The sequence below is a fragment of the Gavialis gangeticus genome, unplaced genomic scaffold, assembly GCF_001723915.1.
Source record: "Gavialis gangeticus isolate Ggan-Ray unplaced genomic scaffold, GavGan_comp1, whole genome shotgun sequence".
NCBI lineage: Eukaryota > Metazoa > Chordata > Crocodylia > Gavialidae > Gavialis > Gavialis gangeticus.
Genome location: NW_017728980.1, coordinates 14,024,404 through 14,036,738, shown reverse-complemented (window position 1 = coordinate 14,036,738; position 12,335 = coordinate 14,024,404). Strand labels below are relative to the sequence as shown.

The 12,335-nt window shown below is 44.5% G+C and overlaps 2 protein-coding genes across 2 annotated transcripts in view; one reads left to right on the top strand and one right to left on the bottom strand.

Annotated features, from left to right (window-relative positions):
- The first annotated feature begins 1,516 nt into the window (after nucleotides 1–1,516).
- IL18 (interleukin 18) lies at nucleotides 1,517–5,757 on the top strand. Its single transcript, XM_019510654.1, has 4 exons — nucleotides 1,517–2,596; nucleotides 4,143–4,286; nucleotides 5,167–5,315; nucleotides 5,461–5,757. The coding sequence occupies exons 1-4, from the start codon at nucleotides 2,530–2,532 to the stop codon at nucleotides 5,680–5,682; spliced, it is 582 nt and encodes a 193-aa protein (XP_019366199.1). The 5' UTR covers nucleotides 1,517–2,529; the 3' UTR covers nucleotides 5,683–5,757.
- A 4,272-nt stretch (nucleotides 5,758–10,029) lies between these two features.
- Nucleotides 10,030–12,335, bottom strand: part of SDHD (succinate dehydrogenase complex subunit D) — a 9,326-nt gene continuing 7,020 nt past the window's right edge. The window contains exon 4 of the mRNA XM_019510632.1: nucleotides 10,030–10,679. Within this exon, the coding sequence (XP_019366177.1) occupies nucleotides 10,514–10,679 (166 nt within the window). The 3' untranslated portion in view covers nucleotides 10,030–10,513. The remainder of the gene's footprint in view (nucleotides 10,680–12,335) is intronic.

Below are 12,335 nucleotides of genomic sequence, written 5' to 3'. Positions count from 1 at the left end.
CCCCCCCCCCCCCCGCACCTTGAAGTAAAACTCAAAGCAGCATGGAAGGAAAATAATTTTAGATTGCCTACTACCTTGCTGTAGGACAGCTAGCCTGTTTTCTGAACACCTTTGCCAGGCATCAAAGTTCCCACAGACATTTAAGAAGGATGAATTAGCTGAATGCTTGAGGTCTCTTCCTACTCAGTTCCTCTAAGACTGTCAGCTAGGTGTGTAATAAACCTCATTATCCCAGCTAGCCCTTTGCCACAGTTAGCCCCTCTGAGTGACAGCAGATCTTCTGAAAGCCATTTAGATTCATTTACCCTGCTAAAAAACCTCCCAAGACTGTCTGTATAGCAATTATGTGACTAAGGAAAATAAAACATAAATAAAAAATAAATAAAGCATCAAGTTATTGAGGAAAGCCTACAATTAAGCAATATCCCATGTTTATCTGTCTCAAACTATGACTCAGTTTAAGGGTAATAAAAATATTAAGATGTGAATGCTGAGGTTGTAAGAGACAAGGGAGAGTAAAGCACAACAACAGAGCAAAAAATGATTTAAAAAGAAATACTAGATGAATAATTCAAGAGGAAGTGATGTGTTCAGGAAGCCTTGAAAGCATCTTCAGCTACAGCTAGCCCAAGGTGAACTGCAATCTCATATCAATCTGAATAATTTTCTGGGCAACTTGAAAATTTATGATAACTCAAGGGGGCACCTTTACTGAACTATTTGTAATTGGGGCAACAGGAAGGGAAAGCATTAGTAGTCTCTGCCATACAAGGGTGAAAGAAAGGGATAATTGAATACATATCCATACCCCCATAAAACCATCACTCTGGGCAAACCATCACTCTAGGCAAATGTACCTAACTAGCAAGCCTAATTCCTTTGAGTCACGGTCATACAACTTGCCCCATCTCAACTCCTTTTCTAGGAGCTACTGTAGTTCTATACCAAGTTACCCAAGTGCCTTCCACTAGAAGTCCTTTTTTATGCCTGTGCACAGCTGTAGTTTCCCTAGAGCAGAGAAGATTTCTTCCAGCTGAAGCCTCAGTTCAGTCAGGTTGTTGCAAATCATTTTTTCCGAAATACGCATTACAGCATGACCAGTGTTCTCCAGCAAACAAAACAGAGCTCTAGGCCATCATAGATAGTACCAGGGATTATCAGAAAGGAAAGTTACTTGCAAGCACATTTTTTAGTACTGTAGAGTATGGGCAGCTTAGATGTGGCTCCTAAAGAAAATAATATTTAATAAACACATTAGTATTTGAGCTGAGGCACAGGGCACAAATCATGGTCTCTAGGGCATACATATCTCTAGCTTGTATCCCATGGCTGTCAGCAACATCAAGACTTCAGTTTGCAGCTAGAAGAAGTTGAAAGCTTAGCTACCCTGGTAGACAATTATAGATGTGTAAGAAAAATACATAAGGTGTGAAAAACTTTGTATCCACGTGGATACGCTACATACCAGTATAGTATTGAGTGCTTCAACATAGACAGTGCATGCTGTAGCTTTCCTTCGGCAACAGAAGAGTCAGAAAACTACAAGCTAATTCTTGCTTTTCTTCCATCTTCAGGTTGTTTTTAATTCGCTTAAAGACAGCGAACACCTGGGGGAGAGAAGGCAACCTTAGCCCCATGGCCTTTTGGGAAGTAGTAATTAGGGGGCTGATTTTTCTAGGCAACTTTTTTTTTTGCAAGCTATTGCATCTTCAACATTTTTAAAATGGCTAATTATTGTAATCAAAGGGTACAGCAATGATGTACCAGCTCTAATTTTTTTGGTTGAGGGAGCTCATTTAATAGGATTGCAAAAGGGAAAGGAAGTCTGCTGAGGTAGGAAAGAAGGGAAGAGAGATGTGATGAATAATTTGCTGGCTAGATTTTTTTCATGGAGTTAGGGATTTGGTGAAGTCAATGCAAAATAAGTTCTGTTAAATATTTATTTTTGGATTCAGGCCTCAACACAGGAGAATCAACAGAGCTCTCATTAGAACCTGACTCTGGGCATATGTTAATGTAGTTGGAATCAGCATCAGAAGCAGTCCAGATTAAATGAAAGTGAAGGACAGAAAACTGTATCTCATTGCTAGTTGGCTGATTAGAAAATTCTGGATTGAGGGAAGAGATCCACCTGTCCATTAGGATATCTGGTAACTTACCACCGATGTTAATTTTGGGATAGGTTTTCAATCTCCTTGTAAATAGAAGGTGCCTCTTATCTTTAAATGATGTAACTGAAACTGGGAAAGTATAAAACTCAGCTTTTCTAACAATCCTGAGGCTGTCAGAGCTAACATGAAGCAAGATGTTAAAAACAAGACGTTAAGAGGAGCCCCTCCGTGTCCGGGGCGGTAAAAAACCTCTCTGTTTTAGTGATCCATAGCAAAACACACAAATCTATTTCTCCACCCAGGAGCGTCACTGCATAACAACAGGAAGCAGAGAACCGGCCAGCATTAGCTCACTACATCTGAAGGGTGAGCCGGGTCATCATCATCTCTGGACTCCTTTGCTTATTGCAAAGTGAAGATGAATTGCAAAGAGGCTCTTGTCTCTGCAGTCTGCTTTGGGGAAAATCTAGAACTCTATTTTGAAGGTAATATTTGTCTTTTATTATACGTGTGGACCTGTGTTGTAATTTCTGTGCAACAAACCAAAACTGGCCAAGCAATTGATTCCATTGCTTGAGCTGACCTCCCTGCTACTGTAGCCAGCTGCTCTACTTCCCTATACCCTTCAGAGCAATTCCCACGTCCTGCAATAACAAAGTGTGCTTCCGGGGAGGCCTGGGTTCCGGGTTTCCTCAGTGCTCCTAGAAATGTCACCAAGAAGCTAGTGGAGCCCAGTTGTTGGAGCTTCAGCTGTACCAACCAAGACTTATTTTATCTGTTAGAACACTGAATAGTTTAAGACTGCGTTTATTTTAATCCTCCAGTTTCACATCAGTCTTCTCCTAAACCTCAAGCTAGACTACTACTACAGGCACAGTTCCTTGCTTGATGGGACTTCAGTAGCTTTTACAGCCTCTCCACAAATAGGAGGATTGTTGGGGCATGGGGAGTGGTCTAGTAGAGGGTGCCTGTTCATCTCGTTGACTGAAAGTGGCTAGAAAATGATCCATTTAGAAGCAGCTTGTAACAGCCTTTTCTTTCTTGTCATTGCTTGTTTGGAACCAAGATTATGAAGGTAAAGCTAATTATTTGCTTGTCACTTATTACTTTATTTAGTTATATGATTAACTAACACAGACCTAACCTTCATCCCCAAACCCACCAACTAATTCCACCCAATTTAGCATGAAGCAATAGGTAGTGACTTTCACACCCAAATTAATGGCAGGTGTAAGAACAAGTCCAATCTTGCAGAGCTCACTGTTAAGCAACTCCAAGTGAAATAGAGGCCCTCTGGGCCAGGTGAGCTGCTCTAGCAGCAAAGCTTGGTTCATTCAATGCATGACAGAGCAGACAGGATTGCTCAGTGCAACTACATGGGGAGGGCAGGTCCACTGCAAGGGAGAAGAGCTCAAGGGCAATGTGGACACAAGAACAAATGGATGTAAATCAGTTTAAAGTGTAAGTCAGAAGGGGGTTTCTGTCCATCAGAGAAACCAGGTCCTAGAACAACCTGCGATGGGAGGGGAGGTGATATCAGGAAAAAAAACCCAGCAGCAACAAAATAACTGCTCCAACCCAGCTGAATGGGTTAAAGAAAGCAGTTCAGGGAAGGGGCTTAATGATTTGGGGGTGGCCTCCTGTTCCAAAGCCTGGGTGCCTGTGATTGGAGAAAGGTATGCCAGAATAGCAGGTTTGGGAAAGGGAATAAACATCTCCAATTTCTCCCCTTAAAGTTGACATTGCAGTGGATGAGGAGGGGAATAAGGCAATGTATAGGAGAACGGCTTCCCTTCCCACTGTGCAAATGCTGGCTCTCCAGACACCTGATGCTTAGGAACGACTCCCCACTTCTCTTGCTCGGGATACCAAGAGATATAGCACAGTCTGTTTTGCTTGAATATTATTCCAGCACCATGCCTTCCTATTTATACTTCTAGCACTTCTGTATACAGGAGATGTGCTGATCTGCTCATTTAAAGCTAAAACTAAACCAAGTGCAATGGGACTTTCCATTTAATGTTTCCACAGAAGTTCTAGAGTGCGACTCTCTGAGGAAAGAACAGTGCATCTGTCAGCAAGTCTTTCGAAACATCAACAGTCAAATACTTGTGGTGCGATCAGATTCAAATGTAGGGGTATTCGAATCTGCAGCAGATCAGGAGGTGAAGCGTGGTATGTGAAAATTCTCACCTCTCTCTCTAATCACCGACTCACACTTTCACTCCACTCAACCTTTTGCCTTGTGGTATCACTGAATTCTGAATCTAAAGGGCATGTTATGCAGTTCTTAGGGCTAAAAACATAACTCCCACTGCTAGAAGCCATAGCTTGTTCTGAACAACTCGAAGAAAAATGCAATTAGCTAAAGGCCTTTCATCATCTCAAAGATGCTGCACATTTCATGTCAGCCAGGAAAGCACAGACTCGCTTCCCAGAGGGAAGTAAAGATCAGAAATGGTACCTGAGGGGAGACAGAAGACCAAGGGAATTCCTCATCAAAAAGTTACCGAGATCCACATGCATGCAAAAGGAATGAGGTCCTACAGTCTGAAATGAAGCTGGGGGCTAGGACGGTGCTGCAAAGCCACACTGACGGGCCCCTACCCTCTGTTGTGCTGGGTGCAATTTGCAAGGTCCCTTTTTTGTTTAAACAAGACACTGAGGCACTAAAAGCTGTTCATTGCTTTACACCATATAGCAATAACATTTCTTTGCTCATTCCCATTCAGGTTTACAGAGCTCATTACTAGCAACAAATGTAACCCCTACCTTATGGACCTGCACTAGAAGGCTTGCACAACAAATTAAAGTGACTTAGCAACATCTCTCTCTCACACGCACACGTCCTTTACCATTAGCTCCATCCAGCAGAGAAGTCCAAATGAATTGCATCAGCCATCCCAGGACAGGATACAAAACAAATACAGGCCCCATCTCTTTCCAACAAGTAGAAAAAGTGGGTGCTTGTGGTGCAATAAAGCACAGGTGGAATTAAATTGCAGAAACTGGCTCCTTCCTGAGCGAATTTCTAACGGGAGCACTTTCTGTTTAGGGAGTGGAATGCTATTCACCATTCACTATTATGCAGACACGGGTGTGCCTGAGACTGGGCCGGCTGTAGCATTCAGTGTCCAGGAAGGTAGCAAGACTTACAGTATGTACTGCATGGATGACGGTGGGAAAAGAATGGTTCGATTCCGGGTAAGTAGCTCCACTGGTTCCCAGCATTTGCCTTAGCTGGCAAAATAAATAAAACCAAGACATCAAACATGCTGCAATGAAGAATTGTTCCTGAACCAGTCAAGAGCTAGGTAATGAGTCTGACCTTGTGCTTGCTCTGTTTCAGGAGGGAGAGCCTCCCAAGGACATCGAAGGAAAAAGTGACATGGTTTTTATTCAAAAGCTGTTTACACCGGGAGACGGAACGTCATTCAAGTTTGAATCTTGGCTGATGCCAGGATATTTCTTGGCCTTTGCAAAAGAGGACGGCTTAATTAAACTGATTTTAAAGAGCTGTGTGAGTGGAGATGAAGTAGACGAGACCATGAAGATACATTTTGAAACTTAAACTAAACTGAAAATCACTCTAAAAACACTGCTGTATCATAGATAAGCTATTTCTTGGCTTTTTTTTTAACATAAAAAAAAGTGTTAAACATTAACTTTTTTGCAACTTCAATAATGCAGTTCTCTTAAAATGCATTAAACTCTCCCTTTGGTCAAATTGATTCTTTTTTTAATTTGTTTGCAAAACAGCCGTTCATCCCTCCTGGTAGCACAGATTTTACTGGCTCCCATGAGGCAGCCTTACGGTCTTTATTCATCTGAGAGTGCAACATGCATCTGCTTCCGCCTATGACCTGGCGTCGGAGGCTGAAGGCTTGCCTGGACTTGCCCAGACAGCAGCCTGCCAAGAAACCCCCTCAGTTCTAGTTTGTGAACAAAACTCTCAAGAAAGCAGTGAAACCCATTCATTTTGCTCTCAAAACCTGTCCCAACCCCAAGGAAAAAATCATAGAATCCATGAGTGGGAAGGGACCTAGACAGATCATCTAGTCCAACCCCCTGCCATGGGCAGGAAGGAGCACTGGGGGTGGCAGGGGTCATAAGACCCCAGCCAGGTGCCTATCCAGTCTCCTCTTGAAGATCTCCAGGGAAGGTGAGAGCACCACCTCTCCGGGGAGCCTGTTCCCGGCTCTGGCCACCCTTACCATGAAGTAGTTCTTCCTAATATCTAACCTAAACCTATCCTCCCTCAGCTTGTGGCCATTGTTCCTGGTGACTCCAGGATTTTCCACACACCACGCTAGGGCGGGCAGGAACTCTGCAGTTTGCAAACCGAGGCATGTGACTGGGGGGTGTCAGGGGGTGCTATTTAAGGGGAGTGGGAAGGTAACTGCCTGAGGGATGAAAACAGGAAGGACTCTGCCTGCAACACCATAGACTCAAGGAGTTGAGGCTCTTGAGCCTTGTGTAGTATTCTGCTAAGATCTCGACTTCTGGCAACTTTTAAAAGCAGTTTTTGAGACTGAACAACTACTTTGCTGAGCTTGTGCATCCCTGCTTACCCATCACACTGGACCCACAAGCATTAAACCAAAAGGCAGTGCTCCAGAGCCAAAGCTACCCATACAGTGGTGTCTTGTGGCTTAAGGAAGGGCACAGAAAGGAGATTTAAGCCTAGAAACGTGACCTAAAAATCCAGAACCATGACACGGAGGATCTACACCTTCCTTAATGCACCGTAATTATGGTGCATTAAATTTAGAACCTGTAATGACAGGGACTAAACTTAATGCACCATAATTGGTGCTACTGTGCATTAGCAAAAATGGTCTTTTGTGACATTAAGGTGTGTAGTACACTAAATCTTAATTAAACTGATTTTAAAGAGCTGTGTGAGTGGACATGAAGTAGACAAGACCATGAAGATACATTTCGAAACGTAACTGAAAATCACTCTAAAAATGCTGCTCTATCATACATAAGCTATTTCTTGACTGCTTTTTTAAACATAAAAAAAAAAAAGGATTAAACATTAACTACCCCCCACCCCAGCCTGGTGTGTGGAAAATCCATTTTTCCTTGGGGTTGGGGCAGGTTTTGAGAGCAAAATGAATAGGTTCCACTGCTTTCTTGAGAGTTTTGTTCACGAACTAGAACTGAGGGGGTTTCTTGGCAGGCTGCTGTCTGGGCAAGTCCAGGCAAGCCTTCAGCCTCCGACACCAGTTCATAGGCGGAAGCAGATGCACGTTGCACTCTCAGATGAATAAGACAACCGTAAGGCTGCCTTGTGGGAGCCAGTATACTGCATATTAGAGCATTAGCATGGGTTTTGCCTGTCACACTAATGCACAGTAGAATTAGTCTACTCACATAGATGCATCCAGAGAGACTCAGTACAGGCCCAGCTGGCTTAGATACAGTAAATACTAGGAAGCCCAGCACTGCAAGCTTGATAATTGTTCTAAAAGGAGGGATCAAACCGGATTGTAACATCTATGCTACTGAGGTAAGGCAACAAACACTTCATAAAGGGCAAGTGGTTCACACTGACAGGGTGAGGGAGAATCATAGAAAATGAGGACTGGAAGGGACCTCAGGTCACATCTATCTCAACCGCCTGCTCAAAGCAGGACCAGCCCTAACTACATCATCCCAGCCAAGGCTTTGTCTAACCGGGGCTTAAAACTCCCAGGATGGAGACCCCACCACCTCTCTGGGCCACCCGTTTCAGTTTTACTACCCTCTTTGTGAAAAAGTTCCCCCGCCCCGACATTGTTCCCAAAAGTCTTGGAAGTCCTGCAGATTCATATTGTTTCTACTGGCCAATGATAAAGATTGCAAAAGGGTTTACCGATGACTCATGTACAGATCTAGCACTTCTTACTGTACAAGAAGCGATAAAAGGAACAGAGAGCTGAGGCCAGACTTTTCTAGGCAGGAACAGTCAACTCTGACGTGAAAGGAGTGATTCAAAGTGTCGCAGGTCTGTGTGTCCTTTTTCTCAGATATTCTGACAACATCTGCTCCTTTTAGACCACAAATATAAATTTTCAGTCAAGAAACTGAACAAAACAACAGGAAGCTGATATAACAGGGATTGATATAAAAAATTGCTGTGTTTGCTGGTTCGTCCAATGCAGCAAAGCACAACTTTTCTTCTTCAAGTGCTCCATTCATAGCACTGCCTGCCCTGCATTAATGGGGGCTTGGAAACCTTTATTCAACAACCTATATAACTGGGCAAGTTGGTGAAGATAACTTCCCCTCTTAGTCTTCTAAAAAGAGAAGTGACTGTAATTTGCCAGACTCATGCATCCCAGAAACAGGTTACCATAGCTCAGCTTTCTGATTTATTCATTTATTTTTAAATATAGAAGAAATAACAGAAGATGGTGTTGGCTACAGACCGGCCATCTCAAAGGTCTTTTACACTTAAAAAAAAAAGAAAAAAAGTGCATTATTAGAACGCCATCATAATGCAAAGCAGGTCCTGGCCAAGGAAGGGTGCATACCAGTAACTGCCTGATACTGCCAAATGAATTGGAGAAGATTTAGCGGGGGTTGGGGATGGGGGAGACAAAATGGGTTTACTGAACAGACAAACTTAAATAAATGCACTGCATGGTAGCGCTGACCAAAACATCCTGCTGGCATCAGACAGCAACCACGTAGCCTCTTACCTTACAGGGATCCTGGTTTTCTCTGTTTAAAAAAAAAAAAGTCACAAGGTCTTTGATTAAAACCTCCAAAATCCATGTTTTTCTGCAATTCAAATGAAACACCACTATATATAAGTATCTGTTGAACTCAATGTTTTATTGATATATTTACAATTTTAAAGCACTCTGGAAATCTACCAGTGCCTCAATCACTATAATAAGATAAATTCTAAATACCAACACATTTTGGTGTTTGATTTTGGGGGTTTTTTTATCATGGAAAATTAGAGCTCCTCCTGCCCCCTTCACTCACCAGGATGCAGGTCCAGCTGCAGCTGTGCCCTCCCCGCTTTGTTGCACTGAGCAGCCCTGATATGCCAGTGCCCCTGACTCCCAACCCAGTCCCTCAGCCTGCCAGTGCCCTTGACTCCCCACCCGCAGCCCCGTTGGTGCCCCCCACTGCCCACCCACAGCCCCCACAGGGAGCCCCTGCCAGAGGGGTTCCTCAGTTAACAGGGTTACAGGGCCAGGAACTCAGGTCTGCAGCCCCCTGGCTCCACTCCCCCCACCCCACAAGCAGTGCCTGAGACCGCAGCCTGTGGGCAGCAGCTGCTGCAGCTGGAGGAGAACCCAGCTCCCCCTCCTCCATGGGTGGCACAGCTGGAGCACAGCAGCTGTGGGCTCCCCACCCTGCTGCCCTTCTACTGGGGGCTTCCTGGTCTTAGAATGAGAAAAATCGATGTTTTCCTGTGGTGAGCAGAAAACCCCGATCCCTGCTTATGACGTTAGAATAATATCAAGCACCGCAACCAAACTAATTCCCAAAGGGGGAAGAAGGAATTTTGGGATGAGACTAAGCATCCATTGGCCAATGAATTTAAACATAGAAAGATGAATCAGTAAAGACCACACTGGAATCTCCTTGAACATACTTAGGAAAGAATGGGCCAGGGAGCTGGGTGTGGATCAGGTTCTCTCACTTATGAGAAATCATGGCACACATGGTTTGAGTTTCAAAATAATGGGAAACTGCTTATGGCTCCTAAGACTTAATCTACATCAAAACACTCTTTCGTCCTATAATTAGATGACATTCAACACCGCATTTCCTCAGCGCACTCACAAACATCAAGTAAGAGTGAAAACCAGAGTCTATGCTTTGGTTTTCAAACAGTTACACCAACAGCAGGAGCAGCGAGAATACTTTAAAATGATTGGGGAGAGAAAAAAATGCATCATGGACAGACACAGTCTTCTGTAAATTCTTTATTGAATGGATTAACAACAAAAAAGTGTCCCTTTTTTACACCAACTCTCAGGGCCTGCTCAGTTACGTGAGGCACGTTGCACACACACTTGATGTAATCTCAGGAACAACGATTCAACTTTCCACAGGCACATTTTCTTTGCAAAATCATGCTGCAACAAACTTAGCCAAGATGCTATTCTAATGGGTAACAGGTTTCAGCCATATGGAATTACTGCTGATGTGAACCCTAGTAATTCACCCCAATTTACACCTGAAGCTTTGTCAGCATCCAGATCACTTCAATCTATTCTTCTCTCCTAGCAAAGTGCCACTGAGCTCTCTTTTTGGGGTTAACTAACTGCCTGTTCCCACCCCCGCCACTTTTAAAAAAAATTAATTGCTCCCTCATTGAATGCTTTAATAACTAGATGATGAAGCAAAGGCAGCAGTGAACAATCATTTTGTGCTGGAAGTTTGGTGGTAGGTTAGAGGCTCCACAGCATAGCCACCGCCTTGCAGATACCCACGTCATGATAGTTGAAGTAGCAGAGGCCTGAGAAGGTTAGAGCAGACAGTACATGCAGAAATCCTTTGGCCACTATAGGCGATGCCTCCCCATGGACGTAATCAGTTATAACCTGATCAAGACCCCTGAGAAAGAGAGAAACATGCTGAAAACAGAGCATAACAATCCCTGGGAACATCTGCCCAGCTTGCCTGAGCACTCTCTGGAGGAGCCAACAGCCTCCAGCAATTCTCCATCAGCATTTTACAAGCAGGAATTGGGCCCCAGCTCCCTCAGCCTTCTCCTGCATCACACAAGTTCTTCCAGGGAAGCCGTGTCCGCACCCCACAGCCAACACAGTCCTGCCCACAAAAACTGCAGGGAGATGCAGCTCTGCCCACGCAGCTCTTGTTGTTCAACAGACCTGGAGCAACTTTGGCAGCAGGCCCAGAAACAGGCCGCCCTCAGACTCTCAGTCCTCCAGCAGCCAGGGCTTTCTCAGGGAGCACTTTGCCCCTGTGAGCACAGTGTTGCATGGGTGTTTTGCCACCAGACTAGTGTAGGCAAGGGTCTGGTGCTTGCTGCGTTTTGGTGAGGTAAGATCCATGCTCCACTTTACAGGCAGCTAGGGACAGAGGACAGTTCTAAAGGTAACTTGAGCAGCAGTATCTAGGATACAAGCTGCTTTATACAGCTCCTTTAAAGAATACAATATCCCTCACAAGTGGCAGTGATAGTCTGAGACCTGCTGGTTGCACTGCAGAAGAGATCAGAGGAAACCCTAAGCTTCCTGCATACAAGTGGCATTGCCCAGAAACATGTGGGAAGTCCTGAGATTTTGTCCTCTCTCCTGATCTCTGGCAAGGCCAACCAAGCCTCCAGCATCCTTTAAGATGCCTCTCAAATGGCAATCCTGAAACTTCAGCAGGAATATTGGCTGTCACCTTGCAGGAGACAACTGAGCAGAGGTTTTCTACGCTACTGAAGCACTGCCCACAACCCAACAGTCACACCACTTCATTGTCAATTGTCACAAACTATGTGAAGTCAGCTGGCTTTGTTATGGATTCTGATATGGGTACATCAGCTGGACTAAAGTTAAGGGCTGCCATTTCTATTTGCTATAACTGCCAGCAGTTGACACCAAAAAAGCCACTGAATGGTCCAGTGTCACAAAAAGTGTATTTTTCTGAAATAATAGTTACGACTACACTCGAAACTTTCCTTGTCGTCTCCTACTGCATCATGTTTCCATACAGGAAGCAGAAAGGGGTCTGGCATTCTCCTTCTGGATAAGGCTTTCTAACATGGGTGCACCAACACAGAGGCCTGGTAGGACTTGGGACACACCTGAGATTGAAGAACACTGAGCCAAGAGGTCAGCAGGCCCTAGAATCCTCCTGCAAGGGTCAGGTTGGCAACTGATCCTTTATTTCGTATTTCAATTATCCCTTGCCTTTGTGGCAGGATTACATCAACATGAACTTGAATGCCACAGGCACAGCAAGTCTGGACTGGCAGGCACTGCCTTGGAAAAGGCATGAGCTGATTTAGGATCGAGAGTGTTGTGCTTTTACTGGATTCCATGACTTGCCTCACTGTGGTCAGAAGCCCAAGCATCTTCATAGTTTCTGGGGTTGGAAGGGACCTGAGAAAATCATTTAGTCCGACCCCCTGCCATGGCAGGAAAGAGTCCTGGGGTCAACCAACCCCAGCAAGGTGTTCATCTAACCTCTTCTTAAAAACCCCCAAGGTAGAAGCCTGCACCACCTCCCTTGGAAGTTGGTTCCAGACCCTAGCCG